At 41.2% G+C, this 25,768-nt stretch overlaps 1 protein-coding gene across 4 annotated transcripts in view; it reads left to right on the top strand.

Annotated features, from left to right (window-relative positions):
- The window catches only part of LOC140477186 (protein FAM149A-like), a 118,243-nt gene that overhangs the window by 75,353 nt on the left and 17,122 nt on the right, over positions 1–25,768 (top strand). For all 4 annotated transcript variants that reach the window (XM_072570647.1, XM_072570638.1, XM_072570666.1 and 1 more), the window contains exons 5-10: positions 2,840–2,965; positions 3,297–3,476; positions 9,476–9,672; positions 12,279–12,436; positions 17,884–17,987; positions 25,203–25,430. In XM_072570647.1, the coding sequence (XP_072426748.1) occupies positions 2,840–2,965; positions 3,297–3,476; positions 9,476–9,672; positions 12,279–12,436; positions 17,884–17,987; positions 25,203–25,430 (993 nt within the window). The remainder of the gene's footprint in view (positions 1–2,839; positions 2,966–3,296; positions 3,477–9,475; positions 9,673–12,278; positions 12,437–17,883; positions 17,988–25,202; positions 25,431–25,768) is intronic.

Genomic DNA, 25,768 nt, shown 5'->3' with positions numbered 1-25,768 from the left:
ATCTGCTCCAGGGCTGTGTAATAATCTCTCTGAACAGGTTTAATGGAAAAAATAGGTTAAAAAATAGAAAAGAAGTAGGCTCGATGAAGCTTTGAGTCTAAAGTCTGATCATTTGTCATTTATGGAATCTAGAAGAGGCAACAGGTAGTCTCTATTTTCTGCAACCCAGCTATTGACTCCTGAGCAGTTATTTGGGGGCCCTTCATGTAAACTTCTCATATTTTCACTCCTATTGAGAAATAAAATCTACATTTTAACAGGGCAAAAAAACAATCTAACATAAAAGCAGAATGTGCTGGGAATATCAAGCAGCTCGTTCGATATCTTTGGAGAGAACAGCATTAACTTTAGAGGAATAACTTTTTTTTTATCAGAACAGAACGATCATTTAAATGCACTAAGAAAGAAGAGGATAACAAGGGGTAATGTTTTGCAGAACGATCTGTAACATGTTTAGAAGTGACATGACATGCATTACCTGAAAGGGCAGTGGAAGCAGATTCAATAATAGCTTTCAATAGGGAGATTGAAGGGGCAAGTATGCTGGGTTGTATGGAGAGTGAATAGAACTAAACTCTTTCAAAGAACTGACAGAGAGCTGATGGGCTGAATGTTCACCATTTGTGTTGTATCATGCTTCGATTCTTTCACCAAGAAGATGATTGCACCAAAGAACTAAAAGAAATATGAGAAAGAAGGGATTTGTGAATAGTTAAGACACAGGGATGAATTGGGTCTGAAACTGGAACAGGAGAAATCATGGAAATGGAAATAAACAATATGAGCAAACATTGAGGGTTCCTGTAGGTGATGCAGTAACCAATTGCTGAGAAAAGTCCTTATCTCTGACGAATCACCAGTCACACTTCATTGATCCAAACTGCCTCAGTTGATATGTGTATCCAATCTTTTTTAACCAGCACCTGGAGTACTTTGTTTACTCAAGAAAAATATGAAATTGGATGTCACCAAAGATAACAATTCCTCTGCCAATGTTATGTTCTGACAAATAGTTTTTGGGAACCTGCGCTATAGACCCATTTATTGTTGTGACTCTCTTTGTGAACCTCCCACCTTATGCCTCTATATTCTTGGTCTCATCTGAAACTCTACTCTACTCTAACTTGTGCCAAATCTCTTTCACCAATCACCTTGCAAGTCGATTTGCAGTTACCTTTGCAGTTACTTTCATTGATCTCGCGAAGGGGTTTGACTCAGTCGGTTATACATAACGCAAGAAAGCTCTGCAGTGAGTCGCTCCACCAAAGAATTTTATACAACTTATTGAGGACTTGTGTGTAGATGACACAATTGTAATGGAAGCCAGATGATTTAAAGCCAATCCAATTAAGATAGAACAAGGAATAAAACAAGGGATTTTTTTATATTGCATTAGATCGGTTATGGTGCATTCTTGAGGAAGCTAGTTTACGAGGGCCATGACGGTAAATAACATAAGAATCAACTGCTTTGCTTTTGCTTTCATGGATAATATCACCTTTTTGAGTGACTCGTACTCTGGAATGGAAAGAAATCTTAAAATTGTCCAATCATATTGAGACAATACCAGTCTGGTAATAAATATCTCAAAAAACCAAAGGTTTCCATTTACTTGTAAAAGGAAAACCTTTTTATACAATCATGGAAAACACTAGACATTGAGCAGTGACATCGAGTGCATTCCACAGGAGAAAGAGAAAGATGCCTAATGGCCTGTGGGCAGATGTTGTGGATGGGGGTTGGCTATAGAGGCTTAAGAACTGGGTTTCCAATTTAGAAGCCTCTGCTCTGAAACCAATACAGAAGATCGAATTGTATCATCCTCTGGTTAATTTGATTCTTATTGTCTAGGTGTAGAAAGTCTGTAAATACACCTATCTTGCAAAAGAATTTATGGAACTGATTAAAGGATCCAAGACTGCATGTTTTGTTTTTGACATGATAAATGGTTCGAGCCTTGGAGTACAGCAATATAAAACTTTCACATAAGATTTATCAAGACTCACCAACTCCCTGACACTTGAACTCATAGAAATCTTTCGTGACAGGTTTTAGCAAACTGACCTTTGGTTGTAAATGTCAAACACCTACCCAGTGGTGCCAGGGTGTGGTGTTTGTTTGAGGTCTTACTGACTTTGGCACCTGCACAGTGGGTTTTAATTGGTGGTGGGTATCATGTTATTTAAAAAAAGCATTAATCCTGTAATACTATATTGTTAATAGTTGTGATTAACTTTTATCTTACTGTTTAATAGAAGTGTGTGTATTTAATGGTGCTAGGTTTTGCAGTGTTAGGCACATCAAATGATGTATAGTCCTCATTACCCAACCATACACCTCTCAATTTTATATCCGAAATGTGGTGACTATCCTTTAATGTGGATTTCCGTTTGTTTTAGCCCTTCTTGGTATGATGTTTAGCTGTAGCCCTCAGTTAACATTAGTGGTTCACTACCAGAGGTTTAGAAAATATCAGTGAGCTACATTAACACTCGTGTGAGTGTTTCAAAATGAACTCTATAAGCTTTGGGACATCTCCACTCCCCACCCCCACCCCCCTTTCCTCTCTTGAGATGCTCCTTAAAACCCAACTCTCTGCCTAAACGTTTGGTCAAGCTCACTGTCAGATTGTTTGGTAATGTCCCTGTGGAAAGCAACTTGGGAAATTATACTACATCAAATGCACAATGCAACTGTAAGTTGTGCTTTTTTTCCTGTTTCTATATTTTGCTTTTGTGCATTTGTTTGATCCTAATTAAGCCAGAAAACTTGTTTGGTGAATAATAATAGAGCTAACTAGGTGTTTTGATTTCAGTCATGCCTTTTGTACATGATGCAGGATTTTGGGAACTCAGCTCTTGATGCCGAAAGATGAAGGTTTTCAACATTTCCAGAGCAGAGAAAGCAACTCCATAACAACTCGGACATTATCTAGTTTCTGCGATAGCACTGGCAATATGAAGGAGTAAGTTCATACAGATTAAACGGGCATGTGGACATTCTGAAAGAATTTTCTACTGTCAACTGATCTCTGGTATAATTTTTGTACAACAATGATCCTGGTCAATTACATTTATTAAATTAATTACTGTATCAAATTACTGTTCTCCATTTTCTATAATTAAAAGTTTAGGAAATCATATTAAATAACATTTTGTAAACGAACAATCATTTATTATATCTTGGTTTTTTTTTCAGTTACATGTAAGAAATGCTACTGTACCCTAAAAATGTCATATTAAATAAATGCCTTTTATTAGGGTATATGTGCCATAAAGACATATTTCTTCTCTCAGGCTGAGCCTGTCAGGCCTACGTCTGCTTCCTGTACAATCTCCTTATCACAGTGGCTTGGAATCAAACTCCACTTTGAGTTCCCTCGATTCAGACTCCTCCGTTTTCTCATTCCTAGAGGAAGAGATCTTTGATGTGGATGGAAAGATTGAAGAGTATTTTGCATATGACAGTAAAGAATGGTAAGTGAAGATTATGATTATACTAAAAGCCAAAAGCCTTGCGGATGCTGTAAATTAGAATCGATAACAGAGGTTGCTGGAAAAGCTCAGCAGGTCTGGCAGCATCTGTGAAGATAAATCAAAGTTAACGTTTCGGGTCTGGTCACCCTTCCTCAGTTCTGATGTTAACTCTGATTTCACTGTTGCTGCCAGACCTGCTGAGCTTTTCCAGCAACTCCTGTTTTTGATGATGATTACAGCCTTGGTTATTGTCTTCCCAGGTGGTACTGGAGAACTGCAAACACTGTACCTTCGATCCAAGAAAGTTGTAAGGATGAACCCTTCAATTAGCAATCAGCTAATTTAACTTTGGTAATGGGGAAACATCCAGAAACAATAGTTCTAGATAGAATTAGTAGTTACTTAGACAAATATGGAATAATTAGAGATAGCCAGTATTGGGTTTTTGAGGGAAAATAGTGTTTACCTAAATTGGCAGAGTTCCTGAATAGGAACAAAGAGGGTCGATGAGGGTAATACGATGATGTGACGTACGTGGATTTCCCACCGACGTTTGATACAGCTTTGCATGCAAACTTGTGAAGAAATTTATAACTCATGGAAAAAAGTTCCAATTATAACTTGAGCCAATAATTCAGAAAGTGGGCATCAAAACAAGCAGTGTATCATCCATGATCTTAGCTGTATGAACCTGAGGATGTTTTGACTTCTGTCCTTGCCCAGAACTCTTCATTCGGTGCTAACTCAAAATGAAGTGGTACTTAACCTGTTTGAGGTAGTGTAATGTTAATCAGCATGAGACCACTGGCAGGAACCAGAAGCATTTGAGTAAAAGATTTGGATGGGATGTAAAAAGCATCTCATGATGAATAAGATGGGCCGGAATGCTGCAACTTTCTTTACAGGCTTGCAGGACAGCTCCTACTCTTTTGACTAAGGGCAAAAAAAGGATTTATTTTTAGTTTGATCTGGTGGGAAAATCACAACAACCTCCCCATTCTGGCCACTGCTTAAAATAACAGACTGTTCTCAATTATCACATTGGAATCAAATTTGATGAGTTAAAGAGACACCCCATAGATTTTTGGTGCATGTCTTTCTCATCTGCTTAGAGGTCCCTGTTAAATCTGAGAGAAACATCACAGCAAAGATAAATTCAGAATGTACAAGTTCCAGATGAGCTAGGTTTTAAATTTTAAACTAACTTTCCTTAATATCTACTGAGTTCCAAATTAAGTGAATGCTGTCAGTGTAACTTTATTGGCTTGAGGTTGATATCTGAAATGTGCACCAATTTTTCACTTGGTTATTTTCTTTAAGTTCAACAAAATTAAATATTTGAAACTATTTCAGAAAAAACTAATTGTTTCAGTTCTTTCTACATTATCATTCCTTGAAGCAAGTAGCCCCTGACCATTCAATTATATAATAATCGTTTTTTTTTCTTCAAATGGAACAACAAACAAAATGTACTTATTGAACATGTACAGAATGCATCATGTGTCATTTATTACTCCAATTTGGTTCGATAACGTCAGCTTGTGGAATTTCCCTTTGCTGCAATTTTATTGCTACTTCATAATGTTGTGTATTCTCTAATTTTTTTTGAGATTAGGTTACTTTCAGTGTGGAAACAGGCCCTTCGGCCCAACAAGTCCACACTGACCCGACGAAGCGCAACCCACCCAGACCCGTTCCCCTACATTTACCCCTTCACCTAACACTATGGACAATAGAGCATGGCCGATTCACCTGACCTGCACATTTTTGGACTGTGGGAGGAAACCCACGTAGACACGGGGAGAATGTGTAAAATCCACACAGTCAGTTGCCTGAGGCGGGAAATGAACCCGAGTCTCTGGTGTTGTGAGGCAGCAGTGCTAACTACTGTGCCACCATTTCCTATCGTTTTTTTCCCTGCTCATGCCTAAAGTTTTAGTTTCATATATTTCATGATGGCTACTCGTAAAGTAAACATCCAATCCAAAATACGTTCTTAAAGAAAAGTAGGCTTATCGGAAGAAAGGTTCTTTGAACATTTGTCACAGACTCAAAACACTAATTCCATTTCTGTCTCCACAGATGCTAGCCTTGCTAAACTTCTCCAGCATTTCTTGTTTGAAAAAACTCCACAGAGGCTGATATCCCGTCACCAAGTCACCCTTTGTCTATACGTGCACAGTACATGGACTCTGACGAGCTAGTTCAGAGCCAGTCCCTTGAATGAGGAGAATCCCTGAGATTCCTGTTTGTTGGCATGGTGGCTCAGTGGTTAGCACTGCTGCTTCACAGCACCAGGGTCCCAGGTTTGATTCCAGCCTCGGGTGACTGTCTGTGTGGAGTTTGCACATTCTCCCCGTGTCTGTGTGGGTTTCCTCCGGGTGCTCCGGTTTCCTCCCACAGTCCAAGGATGTGCAAGTCAGGTGAATTGGCCATGCTACATTGCCTATAGTGCTAGGTGCATTAGTCAGAAGGAAATGGGTCTGGGTGGGTTACTCTTCGGAGGGTTGGTGTGGACTGGTTGGGCCGAAGGGCCTGTTTCCACACTGTAGGGAAACTAATCTAATGTATCTATCAGCCAGGGTTCCCTGACTGGGGCTGTTAATGTGGGCCAATCAGGGAGCTCATACTCAATGAGATTCACATGGCCAACCTCATTCCAATCACAACAGTGTTTTTGTTTCAGATTTCCAGCCTCCATAGTATTTTGCTTTTATTTGTGAAATGTTAGTACTGTGTTCAAAGGGATCTGGATACACTTGTATCTAAATTTCAGCAAGTTAACCAGTAGGTATAGCCAACTCTTCAATGGTCTGAGCAAGAACTGACATTAATTATTGGATTAAAATCACAGGCAGCAGGGAAAGATAGTAGAAGACTTGTCTCTGATTTTAAAAATGTAATAAGATAAGAATTAGAGAAGGCTATTTGGCTGCTCAAGCCTGTTTAACTATTCAGTAATTGTTGATCTTCCACCTTAGCTGCCCCTACCCCGACACTCCTCACATCACTTCATTCTTCAGGTCGATAGATTTTCAAATAATCTTGAATATATTCAAAAATTGACCATCTATTGTTCTCTCTGGTAGAGAAATCTAAAGATTCAGATCCTCTGAATGAAGACATATTTTTCATCTCAGTACTAAATGGCTGAGTATTAATTTTGTGACTTATGCCAGGGTACATCTCCTCACAACATCAACAATGTCAAGCATCTTAAAATAACAATATACTTAAATTAGTTCATCTTTATTTCCTGGAATTCAGTAAAATTATTGAAAAGCCTGCATAATCTCTTCCCATAGGACAACTCCCTCATTCCAAGAATAGATTGAGTGAACCTTGGTCATAATGCCTTCAGGGCATGTATATCCTTCCTTGTGAAAGAAGACCAGTATTATACACAGTAGTCTGTCTGAAGCCCTGCACAATTCCTGGGAGACTTATTTACTTCTCTCACTCGAATGTGCCATTTGTTGGTTATGCCTGCAGGTTAACTTTCTGAAATTTGGATAAAAGTGTCGCCAGATCTGTCTGACCACAGTACCAACATTTCACAAATAGAAGCAAAATACCAAGGAAGCTGGAAATATAAAACAAAAACAAAGTGCTGGAGAAATTGAACAAATCTGGCAGCATCTGTGGGAGAGAGAAATGGAATGAATGTTTCGAATCTGATATGAATGTTCTGAAGAACCATTTTTCCTTTAAGCCTATTTTTCCTTAAGGACGTAATTTGAATTGAGGCATTTAGTTTGAGGGGGGCCATCATGAACGATATGAAACTAAAACTGGGCATTTTAAAAAATTCATTCAGAGAATGTGAACTTTCCTGCCGAGGTCAGTATTAATTGCCCATCCCTAACTCCTCGGAGATGGTGGTGAGCTGAATCAGTGCACTCTTTTTGGTGCAGGTAAATCAGTGATGTTAGGAAGAGGGTCTCAAGATTTCAGTCTGGCACCAATGAAGGAATGGTATTATAGTTTCAAGTCAGGATGGCGTGTGGCTTTGAGGGGAACTTGCAGGTGGTAGTGTTCCATGTATCTTCTGCCCTTGTGCTTCTGGATAAAAGTGTTTGTGGATTGAATTTCTGTAGTGCAACTTGTAGATGGTACACACACTTACTGAGCGTTGGGATGGAGGGAGTGAATATTTGTGACTGTGGTGTCAATCGAGTTTCTTGAGTGTTGTTGTAGCTACACACATTCAGGGGCATGTGGTGAGTATTCCATCACACTCCTGACTTTTGCCTTGTAGATGGTGGATGGGGAGTCTGGATGTGAGTTGCTGCAAGATATCAAGCCTCTAATCTGATCTTGTAGCCACAGTATTTAAATTGCAAGCCCAGTCCTATTTCTGGTCACTGGTAACCGCCAGGATGTTCATAAAGAATTCAGCAATGGTAATGTTTTGAATGTTGAGGAGTGATGGTTAGATTCTGCCTTACTGGTGGTCACCTAGTACTTTTGTGATGTGAATGTTGCTTGCCAGTTGCCAGCCCAAATCCAGTTACAGTCCAGGTCTCACTACATTTGGATATGAATTGCCTCAGCATTAGCAGAGTCACAAATGTTGTTAAGTGTTGTGAACGCTCGACTGCTGATCTTATGATTAAAGGAAGTTCATTGATGAAGTAGTTGAAGATGTCTGTGCCTAGGACACGACCCTGAGGAATTCCTGCAGAGATGGTCTGGAGCTGAGATAACTGACCTCCAGCAATTACAGCCATCTTCTTATGTGGCATGTATGACTCCAACCAGTGAGAATTTTCTTCCTCATGTCCATTGACTCCAGGTTTGCTAGAGCTTCTTGATGGCACTTTTGACTAAATGTGGCCTTGATGTTGAGGGTGGTTCTTCTTTCCTCACCTCTTGAATTTCTGTTCTTTTATTCATATTTGCGGAAAAGTTGTAATGAGGTCAGGAACTGAGTGGCTTTCACTGAGTAAGTCTCAATGAACAGGTTATTGCTAGGCAAGTGATGATGAAGGGCTTTTGCCCGACGCGTCGATTGTACTGCTCCTCGGATGCTGCCTGAACTGCTGTGCTTTTCCAGCATACTCTAATCTAGACCCAAGTGATGCTTGTTGATGACACCTTTCACTTTACTGATAATGAAGAGCAGACAAGGGATGGGTCTATAAATGTCCATGATGGAATCGTTCTGCTTTTTTTGCACAGGACATAACTGGGCAATTTTCCACATTGTTAAGTAGATGCTATTATTGTATTGGACAAGCTTGGCTAAGAGGCATGATAAGTTTGAAACACATGTCTACAGTACTATTGCTTGAATATTGCAGTGTTCGGTGCTTTGATTTCACATGAAGTGAATCAAATTGATTGAAGACTGATATCTGTATGATGCTGGGGAACACTAGAAGGTCCAGATGGAACATCTACTTGTGTTAATCTTTTCTATCCAACCTGTTCAAAGATGTCATGACAACTTCAGGAGCAGGTGGGACTTTGAAGCTGGGTTTTCTGACTCCGATCTAGGGACACTACCATTGCACCATGTGGATGCTTTCCACTTGTAAGTTACCCAGTTACTTAACACAAAAGGTATTAGTTCTTAAATTGAATGTAGTTATCCCTGGTTGGAAGGAAAGGCATTGGAACTCAAAGCATGATTCCTTCTTCAACCTGTCCCATTTCCTCCAACCATACAGATAAAATCTTAATATTTTAAAGAATTATTCTTTTCACAGAGATTAAAAAGGCTCATTTGTTACATGGCTAAGATTAGAATGGTGCTGGAAAAGCACAGCAGGTCAGGCTTTTTCCCAAAACGTCGATTTTCCTGCTCCTCAGATGCTGCCTAACCAGCTGTGCTTTTCCAGCACCACTCTAATCTTGGCTCTGATCTCCAGCATCTGCAGTCCTAACTTTCACCTCATTTGCTACATAGACTGTACACAAAGCCCAGTGATACAGTCATATTATTAACTGTCTTCCTTTGGAGGGAGTTACCTGGAACTTATTTTGTTTAATTACAGTTTTAGTGATGATGAGAGTTTGGAACAAAAGAATGTTCAACTTGCTCGAAGGAGAAATAAACGAGGCATTCCGCCCATTTCTCCCAATGCCTGTATTAAAGATGCTGCCTCAGCAGAGATATTCGATGACATCTGGCGAGGTGTGATTGAAACGTTGGAAGAGCTAATCAGGAAACAATGGGAAAACACCCTTTCAGGTACTGGAGATCAATGGTTTGAACTGTTCCTTCATTCAAGCAGTTTACTGTTTTGTTTTGCAAATGCACCATGCAAATTTATTTAAATCTTAAATGCTTTCAGGAATACAATTCAGAACTGTACTTGCAGTCATGTGTGATCTCCAGTGGCACACTTTGTGCTCCTGTAGAATGCTAATATCTCCAATATGAATTTTTCTCTGTTGCACTCACCTTTTCATACAATAAACTATTCAAACGAGCCAATCACAAATTATAGCATTTCATTCTATTCATACTGTTTTAAAAAAAAAGTTACAAAGGTGTTGCATTGCAAATAGATTTAGCTACATGAGAGAGCCAAGATTCATAAAGACAAGTATCACAAGCATTAATCTGTGTTCAACTCGAGAACACTTCACGCTAGACCAAAGTACATGGAGCTGTGATTAGGGAGGCTTCATTTGCTGATGACAGTTTTGCTTGGCAGGGAGGGATCAGGGAATGCAACATGGCACCTCCATCTCAGGATCTACATTAAAAAGCCAAATTATTTTGCAACTTGCCCTGCGCTCTAAGCCTATTTACCTTTTTGGCAACAATCCATAGGTTTTGTGGTCCACCACCAGGTGGGTTTTCAGCAGGAAGGGCACATAGACTATGATAGATAACTAGCCCATTGCCATCGCACCCAATCCTGTATCATTCTCCATAAAATGGTAGGTGGGAAGGTGCAGGAAATGGCAAGCCATCAGCCACTTATAAAAACATAATGAACAAGAAATTGAGTTCATTCGCAATAAAATGGTTGGCATGGGTATCTGGGTATGAGTAAGCTTTTTTTAACCAAATTGGTTAAATGCTAGAAGGTGGGCATAGGTTACGTACTTTGCTGGCTTCCCTCTGTGCATTGGAAGCACCCTATCCCAAATGTTTCCCAGCTTATGTCACCTCCCATTGGCCCACCAAAAAGCAAATACCAACCCCGCCTCATGCGCCTGCTTAAAATCCAGTCTATTCCTAGATCTGGACACTTGGGCTCTGATCACCTGGGGCTTGATTCCAGTAGCTGCTATGACTGAGGTTTGGTTTTGCTGAGACAGCTAGATTGGCCAGTAACTCTTATGAGGGCTTCCCCTTACTAAATGGCAAAAAATCTCAGTCTCTCACGTTGAGTTAAGGTTGTGTGCAGCACGTTTTTACTGTGAGCCAGTATTGTTTGATGTGGATTAGCTGATGTCTGACTTTTTTTTTCTGGAGGGGAGGGTGGAGCTGCAGGGGTGGTGATCAGTCTGTAACTCCTACTTCCATCTGTAAAATTCAGCTCCGTATTATTTTCAGCCACTCATTACAATGAATATTCAGGCTTGAAGCAGTCAACAAACATACCTCCCTGGCAGCATGTTCTCCAGAGTAGTTCACATTATTGATAAAATGTACGCCAGAATAGCTAAGCACTGCTTTTGAGAAGTTACACACAACTGTCTGGAAATGGAAAAGAATTTGCATGTCAATGAAAGTGAAAGGTTCCAGAACCACAAGTGCCTTTTCCATGTGAACACTTCTGTGAAAAATGTGTGAAAGATTCTGTTGTTCCTAAACAGAATAATTAGTAATCATCATATTGCATGCAAGACTTTTAACTTATTAAACTTTTGTTGATCTCATGTTCACCTTTCACTATGAATGATAAGTACACACATGGTCATAAGGAGCGGATCCAACACATTCGCCAACCTGACAGGTGTTCAGTTGGCTGGAAGACCAATCAACTATGTCACCCAAAGGATTGAGAGTTGCATTGTGGTCAGGATGCTTGAAGAAGATCTGCTCATCCACATTCAGTTGTCACCTCCTGCCCTTATAACTGATATTCGTAGAGAATTCTTTAGGGGATTGTTACCTTGTGCCCCTCCGAATTGGTGAACTACACTGCATTTAGCAAACTCCAAGATGCACTTCAAGTAATGAGATACTGGTCAGTTTATGTAAAATAGGTGATCTCCTTTGAGATGTAAGTTGCTAGCAGGTGAATTCATAGAATTGCAGAATCTTGCTACACTGAAATAGGGCATTTTTCATCTTGGCAGATTCTTCTAGAACAACCAGATTAGTCACTCTCCACTCTTTCTTCTTAGCCCTGTTAATTCGTTGTTCTGAAGTTATTCAATTAGCTTTGTTATTGATATAATCAAGGTAAATATAATGCTATATAAAGGATAGGGTTTAAACAGGTTAATGTTCCACTGGCAGGAAACAATAACACGTAGCAATTTTTAAGTTTGATTGACAGAATATGTGTGACATGAGAAACACTTCTTAATGATTACTGATCAATTTTGTTTGACTCTCATTGATGCTTTGAGAATGGAAACTGATGATGACACTCTGATTTAAGACTTCTTGTTATAAACCATTCAAAAACTCCCTGCAAAATCTGCACTTTGTGTTGTATCTTTTTATTCCTTTGGTTTGTATAAACCCTTGATCTAAATATCCCTTTGTAAATACAGATTAAATCTTTGCACTGTCTGACACAGTTTAATATTTGTGAAGGTGAAGCTGCTTCCTCCATTCCCACACTGGGTAACTGTTATGTTTCCTTTTACTTCCTATGTTGGTTACAGACAGAGATAAGCAGACAGTGAATATGCAGAGTGCAATAATGAGCAAACTCCCTCGGATCAGTGATTCTCGAATCGTCGTAACAAGCTATGGTATTCCACCTTCCCGAGGCTCTGAGACACGTGTCTTAGCATTAGGTACATCTTTGATCCACTCTCAGGTACGTTCCAGTCTCTAATTATTTATAGGTGTAGCTGGGATCACAAAATCATCAAAAAACAGTCTTTGAAATCACATGGTGAATGCAAATCACAAACGATACATATTGCTCAAATAAAAGCAAAATACCGCAGTTGCTGGAAATTTGAAATAAAAGATTCCGATAAAAGATCTGAAACAAAAGGAGAAAAATGTTCTGAAGATGAGTCTTATTAGACTTGAAATGTTAACTCTCTGATTCCGTGGATGCTGCCAGACTTGCTGAGTTCCTCCAGCATGCCCATTTAAAAAATTTCTATTATAATACATACGGCTATTTGGCCATGATTGTTGTGACAAGGCGTATAAAATAAGGTCAAAAGATGCTTAATAGCTTAAATAAACCTACCAAAAACTGTTCTTGATTTTGTTGCTACTTTTATTAACCTATTGTATAGCTGATTGAGGATTCTGGTCGAAACAGGGAAGTCTGTATGGAGGAGCTGGTCTCTGTCATTTCAGGTGTTAGATCTAGTTTCTGCATCCTTTACCTAGCAAAGAGAGAATTAATTCGAGTTTGTAATCCTGTGGGAAAGTGAATCTCTCTGGCTGTCAGGCAAACACAAAATTAAGCTCAGACACAATGCTGGTGGGTAAGCCAGCATTCCTTGTGGTGAGGTTGTGGTGGGGTTGCGTTTAATCAGCAGACCTTCCCAAAAAGAGACTATTTGGGGCTCATTGGCTCTCTAGCTGGTAGGGAAATAACCCTCTTGCTCTCCCCTGCTGTGTCTAAAACAGTTTACTGACGCTCACCCTGTGAACAATCACACTCTGCCAAATATTGTGGATACAGCTGGGACCCATGAAATGTGGATAGATCAACAATTTCAGGAAATCCTCAATTTGCCCACTTCCAGATGGATCCAGTGGTATGCTTCCCTGTCAAAATGAAATTGACTGCAATATGTAACATCAGTTTACACATTGTACCTAAACCAGAAATAAACGCAGTGGGGAAAGGATGAGATTGATTTTGAACAGAATAGTGTGTGCAAGTTCCCAGGCTCCATTCCACCACAACCATTTCTGCAGAGGCACAATGGTGGTGGGTGTGAGAGGAGGAAGCAGGAGTTGACCAAACTTGTCAACAACCTTTTAAGTCCAATCAAAGGAAGGTCTTATGCTTTCCAACAGCTGAAGGTGGGTTAATGCTCCTGATAGACACACAGAGGTGCTTCCTGCCTGCCTGAATACTGCAGCAATTGCTGCTCCACTGAGAAGAGTTCTCTCTCCCCCCACATCCCCACCTTCCCCCCCCCCACCCAACTCCAGCAACAGTGGTGACCTGGCACCAAAGGCTTTTTTAAATTACGTTTTTGAAAAGGTGAAGCAAGAACGACTCCACCTTGAAGTGCGATCTCCCCCACTGCTGCTTTCAAGTTTAGGCTCCTGGTTCTCCAGCTGTGTGAATCAATGTACTGTCCATTAATTAACCACAATTATGGAAAATCAAATTGAATAGCTGTTTCTTATGCTGAACCCCCACCATGTTCTCTGACCTCCATTTGAACCTGATGGTTGGACAGAAAATGTTCCCTGCGGTTTCACACTAAATTACCAAATACAACAAAATACTCTATTTAGTGTTTAAATGCTTTTGCAGTCTAGCTTACAATTATTACTTGTCAAGTTCCTCACTGAAAAGGACCATGTTATAAGGTTGAATAATTCAACTGGTCAAAGTGAAAATGATTTCAGGTTTTATTCTTCTCAAACATATGTTTCAAAAGTGATTCCCTTTTGAGAATGTGCAGATTGATTCTACACTGGTGAAGAAATGCCCAAAGCTATGTATATTTCTCCAGCTCAGTCTGAAAGCCCAGAATATCATTCCGATCTTTCGACTTTGGTTTTCTGGCCAGCTTGCCAAGTGAAATGCAATGCTGTGAACATCTGATTCACTGCAAAAAATCTTGAAATCGCAGTGGGAGGAATTAGCAGAGGGACTTGTTTATGTAACCGGTATCTGCATTTTTAATGGAAATCTTCACCTTTTTAAAATGGCCAGATCTACACCTGTATCAAAATAGTGGGTGTAGGCTTGTCCTATGAACCATTGTGTCTTTGTCCGTTGATTTCAACAACAACACTTGGAGACAACAACGAAGTACCATCAAAAAATAACTGAGCATGTAAAATCGCAAGTGTAACAAAAGAATTCCTACAGTATTAAGTGGGACTATTGAGTACTTTCACATATTAAAGTATTTAGAAAGAAGTGCAGCCCTTGAATTAGGAGAAGTGGGAGAAAGAAACAAACATTGCAGGCATTAGCATCTTCAAGCATCTGTCAGTAAATGTCTTTTCCTATAATTGGAGAGACATGAACTGCAACCAGGAGCACAAGTGAAAGGGATGAGGAACATAATTACTGGAGTGTTTGAATATTCAGAAACAAACAAGCAGGTGGACAGCAACTGTAAATATTTCAGGATAGACAGAAATAATGAAATCTGAAACTAAATATTTAAATCAAAGAGAGGGGGATAAGGTTGCGGAGCAGCCATTGTTTGTCTCAGTGGTTAGCACTGCGGCCACACAGTGTCAAAGACCTGTGTTTGATTTCAGCCTCGGGTGACTGTGCACACTCCGCACACACGCACTCCTGTGTCTATGTGGGTTTATTCTGAGTGTTCCAGTTTCCTCCCACAGTCCAAAGATGTGCAGGTTAGGTGGATCAGCCAAGCTAAATTGTCCCATAGTGTCTGGGGATGTGCAGGCTACGTGGGTTAGCCATGGGAAATGTGGGATTATGGGGATATGGTCTGGGTATGGGTGAGATGCTCTTTGGAGGGTAGATATGGACTTGGTAGGCTAAATGGCCTCTTTCCACACTGGGCTGGTGGGATTAAGCGTTTGAAGAAATACCGTTATACTGGTGGGCTTGCTGTAGTCATGTGACCTCTGTCTCTGCTGTAAATACCTTTGTGCACAGTCTGGACAGCCGTGAGGGTATATCATTTAAAGTAGCCAGTTTTGGGCATGTGGTTTTAATAAGGCCAGGAGGAAATCTAGGAAGGTGGAGTGGGGACATGGGAGAAAATGGGTTGATAGTGGATGACTCTTTATTTGGAGAAGGTGGGAGCTTCAAAAACCTTAAACGTTTCCCAGATTGTTTTCAATGTGGAGCCTCCATCTCTGCACCCAGTATAAGACTTTCTTTACGTATTTAGGTGTGCTGATAACCTGCCTCAGATGGGCTAACTGTTCACCACCTGACCACTTCATCAGGCAGATCTTAAATGTTGAAGGGTCGGGGCTTCCATGATATGGCTGGTATGCTCCCCCAGCAGTGTGGAAAGCCATTCAGTCATATTTAGGTGAACATCTAAAATTAATAGTTTAAAATTGCTTCCAGTAATTCCTGTTCAAAATAATTTCCAAAATATTGTAATTCCTTTGAGGAAAGCTGGGACTAAGTAGTTTTTAATGTGACAATGGTTTTGCAAATGGATCGAAACAATAATTTCTATCCTGAGAATCTGAATAAACTGCACACATAAGAGGTACGGATGGATGATAAAGATTAATCTCTTTCGCCAAATGGCTGGCATGGACAGAAAAATGGCTGACTGTCAGAAGGTAGTGACTGGGGATAAAGGCATCTTTATCAGGATGGCAGCTAGTGACTAGTGAATGTCCACAGGAGTCCCTCTAGGGACCACAATGATTCATGTTCTACATTAACAAACTGGATGAAGGAACTGAGGGCATTGTTCCTAAGTTTGTAGATGACACAAAGATAGGTAGGGGGACAGGTAATGTTGAAGAAGTGGGGAGGCTGCAGAAGTACTTTGACAAGCTCGGAGATTGTATTCCATCTGCCACTTCTTTTCCCAATGTGGGACAGTGTGAGGTTATGTTCTTTGGCAGGGAAAAATAGGGGAGTAGACTGTTTTGTTTATGGGGAAAGGCTTTGGAAATCTGAAGCACAAAGGGACTTGGGAGTCCTAGTTCAGGATTCTCTTCAGGCTGAATGTTCAAAAAAAAAGGAAGACAAATGCATTGTTAGCATTCAATTTGAGAAGACTAGAATACAAGAGCAGGGATGTATTGCTGAGGCTGTGTAAGGGTCTGGTCAGACTGCATTTAGAATATTGAGTTTTTGAGCCCTGTATCTAAGGAAGAATGTACTGGCATTGGAAGGGACACAGAGGACATTTACAAGAATGATCCTGGGAATGAAGGGCTTGTCAAATGAAGAGCGGTTGAGAATTCTGGTTCTGTACTTGGTGGAGTTTAGAAGGATGAGGGATGATGTAATTGAAACTTACAAGAATACCCAGATGCCTCAATTGAGTGAATGTGGAGAAGGTGCTTCCATTAGTAGGAGAGACTAGGACCAACAGCACAGCCTCAGGGTTCAGGGATGACCCTTTAGGGAGGAATTTCTTCAGCAAAAAAGGTGGTGAATCTGTGGAACTTTTTGAATCAGAATGCTGTGGAGGTCAGGTCATTGTGTATATCTCTAAGCCAGAGGTAGATTCTTGATTAGTAAGAGGATCAAGGGTCACAGGGAGAACAGGAGAATGAGGTTGAGGAACACATCAGCCATGATCGAACAGTGGAGCAGTTTCTATGGGCTGAATGACCTAACTCTCTATCTATGGTTTATGGTTAAATCCATCCTGTGGTCCAGTGGTTGGTGACCAGTGCTCGATTTACTAAGGAAATAATATGCAGTGAGTTTCTTTAAAATCCTTCCTTGGTGAGTAGTCCGAAGCTGCATTTGAAGTTATGTCTGTTGTATCCCACAAACTTTCTATTGACAAACCAGAATTGTATTCTGAATTTAAAAAAACAAAATAATGTTGAAGCCAATAAACAGAAAGACACTCAGAACATGCTGGAGCCACTCGAAGGAAAGAGTCTGTGCAGAAAATAACGTGTGGCTAACATTACGTATCAATGACTTCTCTCAAAACCCATTTTTGTGGAGGGTGAGGCCAAAAAGAGGCCCTGTTATGGCTCAAAGAGAGGGGAAGGGGTGAGGGTTCAAATGCAGAATATCAGAAGGACACAATGAAGCCTGTTTGCCATCACTGGAGGCAGAGAGAAGGAAGAACATCAAGCAAGTCTGGTGTAGAAGTTGGCATCACCAGAACAGGTGTGATGAAGGGAGTGGCATTCTTACAGGAAGCAGTGCGGGAAGATTTTCTTAGTTTGTGACAATGTAAACTTAATAAAGATTTCTTAAAACTCTTGCAGCTTTTGTTAAGTTGAAACATCTTTGTTCACCTTTCTTTGTCAGAGCTTGTGCCTGTAGTGTTTTTTTTCTTTGCAGAATTGGCTGGAATACATATTTTTCTGTTGTTACTTATATTCTTCTATCCACTGCTATAATTTCTAGCATTTCAAACATTGAATTGACTGGTCACATTATATGCATTCTTCTGTCGAACCTTGTAGGCTTACCGTATGACAAATAGTTATCGTAATGATTTAAATGGTGTGATGACGATTCAAGCCAAACCACTACAGCAGAGACATGCAGGATTACCTGACAAAACACAGTGAGTATCGCAGAAAGAAGTTACAAACAGAAATTTGCTTCTTGTCTGAAAATTTATTCAAGTAAGCATTTACAAGAAATTTGAGATGTTTAAAAAGTGAACTGTCAGCATTCACCAACATCAGCAGAGTCCATAAGGAGGATCCAGTGGATGTAGCATATTTGGATAAAGTCTCCCACAGGAGGTTAGTAAACAAAATCAGAGTGCTGTGAATTGGAGTAATGCACGACTATTGATTGAGAATTCGTTAATAGATGGAATACAGAGATTAGGAATAAACAGGTCATTCTTGTGATTAACCTTTTAGTCATTCTCTGCCTTTCTTTATATTCTGACCAATCTTTTGACCTGCCACTCACCTTTGTGCAGTTATAAACTTTTTTCTGAAGTTTTGATTCTTCCCCAAATTATTTCAGCTAATCATGGATAGTGAGAGTCACCTTTAAGAATTTTTCTTTATAGTAAAAATCACACAACACCAGGTTATAGCCCAGCAGGTTTATTTGGAAGCACTAGCTTTCAGAGCACTGCTCCTTCATCAGATGGTTGTGGAGTATAGGATCATAAGACACAGAATTTAGAGCAAATGATTACAGTGTCATATAGTGATATATTGAACAAACCTGGATTTTTGAGTCTTTCATTTTTTAGAATGGGTTGCAGGTTTCGGTTCATTACTATGTAATTCCCAGAACTACTTTTCAGTCACATTATCGAGAGAACTGAAGGTTTTATAACAAAGGTGACATCTCAGCTCAGACAATGCAGTCAAGGTGTGAGGTCAGTGCCTGTCTGTATCCCAATCTTGAGTCAGACTGGTTCTATTTCCAAAGTGGAATTTACAAAATATTACATGTATTAACTGCCTGCAGAATGTGCACTTTTTGACCAAAATAGAATGTATCTGCAAATATAATTCTGAAATACAAATTCACCCCATAGGCTTGTATGTGTCTGTGCATGCAGGAGAGAGAGTGTGAGTGTGTGCATGAGAGAGCCTGTATTTGCCTGTGTGCATGCTTCGTAGCGTGTGTATGAGTGTGACTGTGTATAAGCCTGTGAGAGGGTGTGTGTGTAGGTGTGGGTGTGGGGGTGTATAAGTGTGTATATGAGAGGGTCTGAGTGTGTGTGTGTGTGTGTGTGTGTGTGTGTGTGTGTGTGTGTGTGTGTGTGTGTGTGTGTGTGTGTGTGTGTGCGCGCGACATGAACCCACGATCCAGGTTGAGGCCAGTCTCATGGGTACTGAACTTGGCTATCAGCTACTCAGCTACTTTGTATTGTTGCCTATCCCAAAGTCCACCATGGAGGATGGTCACCCGAAGATCCGAGGCCGAATATCCCTGACCGCTGAAGTGTTCCCCGACTGGGAGGGAACACTCCTGTCTGTTGATTATTGCATGGTGTCCGTTCATCCATTTTCGTCGCGTCTCCTTGGTCTTACCAACGTACCATGCCTCAGGGCATCTTTACCTGCAGCGTATGAGATAGACAACATTGGCAGAGTCACACATGTATCTGCTGTGTACATGGTGGATGATCTCCCACTGGTAATGGTGATATCTGTGTTGTCATTCTGACACATCTTGCAGTGGTTAACTTGACAGGATTGTACAGTGCTGTTGTCAATGTTGTCCTGAAAGCTGGGCAGTTTGCTGCAAACAATTGTCTGTTTAAGGTTTGGCGGTTGTTTAATGGCGAAAAGTGGAGTCATAGGGAAGGTATTGGCGAGATGCTCATCCTCATTGAAAATATGTTGCAGGCTTCGAAGAACATGGCACAGTTTTGCTGCATAGGACTCTCCAACCAACACTATACACCAGATTTATTGATGATATTTTCTTCCTCTGGACCCATGGCGAGAAGTCACCGAAACAACTACATAGTGATACCAACGAGTTTCATCCCACCATCAGACTTACCATGGACTACTCTTTAGTATGTGTCTCATTCTTGGACACATGCATCTCCATCAAGAATAGGCACCTCAATATCTCATTCTAACACAAACCCATAGATAACCTCACGAAACTACACTTCTCTGGCTTCCACCCTTAACATATTAAAACAGCCACCCTTACAGACAAGCCCTATGTATATACAGGATCTCTTCAGATGAATAGGAACGTGACGGGTACTGAAGGTGCTCAAGGATGTCTTCATAAGAACAGGGTACGATGCTCAACTCATCGATCGCCAGTTCTGACGTGCCACAGCGAGGAACCGTAGTGACCTCCTCAGGAGACAGACACTGGTCGCAACCAATAGGGTATCCTTTGTTGTCCAGTGAGGACTCCCCAGGAGCTGAGAAACTGCACCATGTTCTTCGCAGGCAGCAACACATTCATCCTGAGGATGAGCATCTCGCCAAGACCTTTTATACACCTCCACTTCTTGCCTTTAAACAACCACCAAACCTCAAACAGACCATTGTTTTCAGCAAACTGCCCACTCTTCAACACCTTACTACATTGACTACAACACCTTACAACCTTGTCAGGGCAACCACTGAAAGATGTGTTCGTGTTGACACAGATACCACTATTACATGTGGAGCCATAGTCCACCATGTACACAGCAGGTACTCATGTGATTTGACGAACATTGTCTATCTGATACACTGCGCGCAAGGATGCCCTGAGGTATGGTACATTTAGTGAGACCAAGGAGATGCTGCGAAATTGGATGAATGGACCCTGCACAACAATCAACAGACAGTGATGTTCCCTCCCAGTCGGGGAACACTTCAACAGTCCAGGACATTTGGCCTCGGATGACCATTCTCCAAGGCGGACTCTGGGATACGCAGCAATGCACAGTGGTTGAGCAAAGGCTGACAGCCAAGTTCAGTACCCATAGGATGGCCTTAACCAGGATCTTAGGTTCATGTCACATTACAAATAACCCAATTACATTATATGCTGTCTCTTTTGCACACGCACATGCACGTACACACACACTCTTACGTACTCTCTCAAACTCACGCAGACTCTCTCTCTCTCTCTCTCTCTCTCTCTCTCTCTCTCTCACACACACGCAAACACACCATATATGCACTCTCACACACTCTGCCACGTGCAAACCCTCTCACAGGCTCATACTCAACACTCACGCACGTAATTTACCAAACCTTCATGCATGCAAAGACACTCTCTCATGCACACTCACGCTCACACTCATGCTCTCGCTCTCTGTCTCTCTCTGTCTGTCTCTCGCTCGCTCTGCTCTCTTTGTCTCTCTCTTTGTGTCTCTCTCTCTGTCTGTCTCTCGCTCTGTCTGTCTCTGTGTCTGTCTGTTTCTCTCTTTCTCTCTGTCATGCACCCACAGACACATACAAATCTAGGGGTGAATGTGTATTTGCAGAATTATATTTGCAGATACATTCTATTTTGCTTAAGGTGCAAAATTTGCAGGCAGTCAATTCATGGAATTTATAAAGTATTACAGTTTGGAAATAGAATCAGTCTGACTCAAGGTTGGGATACACTCAGCCTCTCACCTTACACTTCTAATATATTGTCTGAGCTGAGAGATGTACAGCACGGAAAAAGACCCTTCCGTCCAACTTGTCCTTGCCGACCAGATATCCCAACCCAATTTAGTCCCACTTGCCAGCACCCGGCTCATATCCCTCCAAACCCTTGCTATTCATATACCCATCCAGATGCCTTTTAAATGTCTCAATTATATCAGCCTCCACCACTTCCTCTGGTAGCTCATTCCAGACACGTACCACCCTCTGCATGAAAATGTTGCCCCTTAGGTCTCTTTTATATCTTTCCCCTCTCACCCTAAACCAATGCCCTCTAGTTCTGGACTCCCCCACTCCAGGAAAGTGACTTTGTCTATTTATCCTATTCATGCCCCTCATGATTTTTTAAACCTCTATAAGGTCACCCCTCAGCCTCCGATTCTCCAGGGAAAACAGCCCCAGCCTGTTCAGCCTCTCCCTGTAGCTCAAATCCTCAAACCCTGGCAACATCCTTGTAAATCTTTTCTGAACCCTTTCAAATTTCACAACATCTTTCCAATAGGAAGGAGACCAGAATTGTATGCAATATTCCAACAGTGGCCTAATCAATGTGCTGTACAGCCGCAACATGACCTCCCAACTCCTGTACTCAATGCTCTGACCAATAAAGGAAAGCATATCAAACGCCTACGTCACTATCCTATCTACCTGCGACTCCACTTTCAAGAAGCTATGAACATGCACTCCAAGGTCTCTTTGTTCAGCAACGCTTCCTAGGCCCTTACCATTAAGTATATAAGTCCTGCGTGTTATCTATTTTTATAAAACCTTAAGTTCTCGAGAGAAGGTGACATAAAAAAATTCTGGTGTTTCCATATTAATGAACCGAAACCTGCAACCCATTCTAAAAGGTGAAAGACTTAACAATCCAGGTTTGTTCAATGTATCACTATATGACACTAACCTTTTGCTCTAAATTCAGTGTCTTATGATCTTATACTCCACAACCACCTGATGAAGGAGCAGTGTTCAGAAAGCTAGTGCTTCCAAAAAAGCTTGTTGGACTATAATCTGGTGTTGTGTGATGTGTAACTTTATCTACCCCAGTCCAATACTGACTCCTCCACATCCTTTTATCCTAAGAATTTATTTCTGAGCATTCTTAAAAATCCTATTTAAAAACCTGTCATTGTCTTGATTGGTATATAACCGAGCTTAATGTGCCAGTTCACATCAGATAGCTCAGGTTTCTTATTAACATAATTGCCCTTGTTTTGGGCTCACCTCTTAACTAACCTCAGTTTAGTTTCTGTCAAAGCCACTCAGCTCCTGACCTCATTACAACTTTGATCAAAATATGGACAAAAGATCTGAAACTTCAAAGATTAGAATGATTATACGAATAGGAAGGGTCTGGAGGGATATGGGCCCGGGTGCTGGCAGGTGGGACTAGATAGGGTTGGGATATCTGGTCGGCATGGACAAGTTGGACCGAAGGGTCTGTTTCTGTGCTGTACATCTGTATGAGTCTATGATTCTGTCAAGTCTGTATTTAACCTTATGTGGAAACAAGTTACCCTAGTAACGTTCAACTAAATATGAATTATGGGGAAACGCTCTGCTAATTGGAATCATACCTGACACAAAGGAAGGTAATTGTGGTTATAGAAGCTTGAGTACATCTCTGCAGGTGGTCCTCAGGAAAGTGTCTACCTTCAGCTTTTTCATCAATGACCTTCCCTCCATAATAACATGATGATGACTGTTGATTGCAAAATGTTTAGCATCATTCTTGACTTCTCAGATACTAAAGCAAGTCCTTATCCAAATGCAGCCAGGAGAAAGTGAGGACTGCAGATGCTGGAGATCAGAGTTGAACATGTGGTGCTGGAAAAGCACAGCAGGTCAGACAGCATCCAAGGAGCAGGAGGATCAATGTTTCCAGCATGAAGGTTGTGGGCAAGGGGGCTGAGAGATAAATGGGAGGAGGTTGGGGTTGGGACCTATCGCATTCTTAGCCACCTTTCCTGCCTCCCCCCTCTCATTTATCTCTCAGCCCACCCTCCCCGCCAGCCCAAAAGCCTCCTTCCTGATGAAGGGCGTATGCCTGAAATGTTGAATCTCCTCCTCGGATGCTGCCTGACCGGCTGTGCTTTTCCAGCACCACGCTCTTTTTTAAAAATTGGCAAGTAAGATTTGTGCAACAAATGCCAGGCAATGACTATCTTCAACTCCAGAGAATCTAACTATCACCACTTGACTTTCAATGGCATTACCATCAACAACATTTTTGGGGTTCCACTGATCAGAAGTGGAACTGGACTAGTCATACAAACACTGTAGTTATGCATAGGTCAGGACCTAGTTTTCTTCCAGTGAGCAAGTAATCACCTGACTCCCCAAACCTGCCCACCAAGGCAGACGTTTGATGGAATACTCCCTGTTTGCTTGGATGGGTGCAGCTCCAAAAACACTCAAGAAGCTGGACAGCATCGAAGACAAAGAGGCCAATTTGATTGCCACCACATTCATTCCCTCCACCACTGATGCTCAATAACAGCAATGTGTACTATCTATAAGATACATTGCAGAAGGCTGCTTAGACAGTACCTTCCAAACCCACGGCCACTATCATCTATATGGCCAAAAGCAGCTGAACATTGGAACACCACTTGGAAGTTCTTTTTCTCACTCCACACTATCTCACTCCACTGTAGTGCTGTTCCTCTACTGTCACTGGGTAAGAATCCTGGAACTCTCTCCCTCCTTAATGGCATCTTGAGTCTCCCTATGCCAAATGGGCATTAGCAGCTAGAGAAAGCAGCTTGCTCCAGGGCACTTAGAGATGAGCATAACAATTAGTCCATCCAAAGAAGCCTAAATCTCTTGAACAAATAAAAATCAAGTACAAGACATGAATTCTTCTTCATATAGAATAGATGGCTTTCAGTTGACATATTGAGACTCACAGATGGGTGTCAAAAAGTGTGGTGCTGAGAAAGCACAACCGGTCAGGCAGTAGCTGAGGTGCAGAGACTCGATGTTTCAAGCATAAGGTTTTCATCAGGAACCTATCAGGAGCTTATGCTTAAAACATCAACTCTCTGCTCTTCGGATACTGCCTGACCGGCTGTGCTTTTCCAGCACCACACTTTATTTTTGACTCTGATCTCCATTATCTGCAGTCCTCACTTTCTCCCACACAAAGATGGGTGCCACTGAACTCAGGCGATTGTTGCTGCAATGTTTGTAGCCTCAGTTTGTGTAGGAAACTATGAGAGGAATTCTTCTTCTGAGAAAGCCTCCCAGGTAGATGAGTGTTTCAGTTATCCTGCTGGACACAAAGGGTTTTGTCAGAAAGGCTGAGGATGAGCTGGGTTGCTTCTGTCTCTCAGCAGCTGTACACCATCTGAACTGCATAGAAAATTCAAAACAAAAATTGGACTCCTGATAGGTGTTCTTCCTAAATCTTTTCAATTTCAGCAGACGTTAGGGGAAATGAAGTTAATTTTTTCCCCTAAAATTGGGAATCACAAGGTGATATGGGGGAGAGGGCCAGGGAATGGTGGAGAATGCATTCTTGAGGAAAGAATCCATTAAACTTTGGACGGAGTGGGCCTGAGGTGCTCTGTGGTACTTCATTAATTTGGACTTTCTTTCATTCTGGATTCACAGGTTCTGGGGGAGCTTTCAACACATGTACTGGATGTGATTTATAATGTTCTATTTCTTCCACCCATCTAAAGGTGTGAGCAGGATGAAAAGCAGTTCAGTGCAGGCTCCAGTATTTTGTCCACAATACGTAATCGCCTGGGACGGAGTACAGATTACAGTGTTCTGTCAGCATCCCGTATCATGCAGGCATCTTCACGAAAGACAGGTTCACAACGTAAGCTGCCGTCCCTCGGTTCAGACCTGTTAAAGACAAAGGCTGCAAACGTCTACAGTGATGAGATTCTTCGAGGAACTAAACTGTAAGGGGCTTTTTAAAAAAAAATGAAGTGTTAATTCATGTTTGCAAAGTAACTTGTGTAGTTGCAGGCAGAATGGCTAGAAGTGAATTGAAAATCATGATTTGAAGGCAGTGAATAAAAACAGTGAATCCTGAGCAATTTAAACTTAAAATTGTTGACTAAAATGTTGGTAAGAATGCTTCAATCTGATTGGCTGATCAGTCTACTTCCACCCTGCTCTGCTGCTGGATGCCATTGATCTTGTCCTAATGGTACAAAATCTGACCTGACGTCTGCCTAAGCTCTACTGCCTGCAAAATCTTTGTGGGAAGATTTTTATCGAAGCTAACACTGAGTTC

Source organism: Chiloscyllium punctatum, chromosome 1, assembly GCF_047496795.1.
Source record: "Chiloscyllium punctatum isolate Juve2018m chromosome 1, sChiPun1.3, whole genome shotgun sequence".
NCBI lineage: Eukaryota > Metazoa > Chordata > Chondrichthyes > Orectolobiformes > Hemiscylliidae > Chiloscyllium > Chiloscyllium punctatum.
This window is presented reverse-complemented; position numbering and strand designations above follow the sequence as displayed.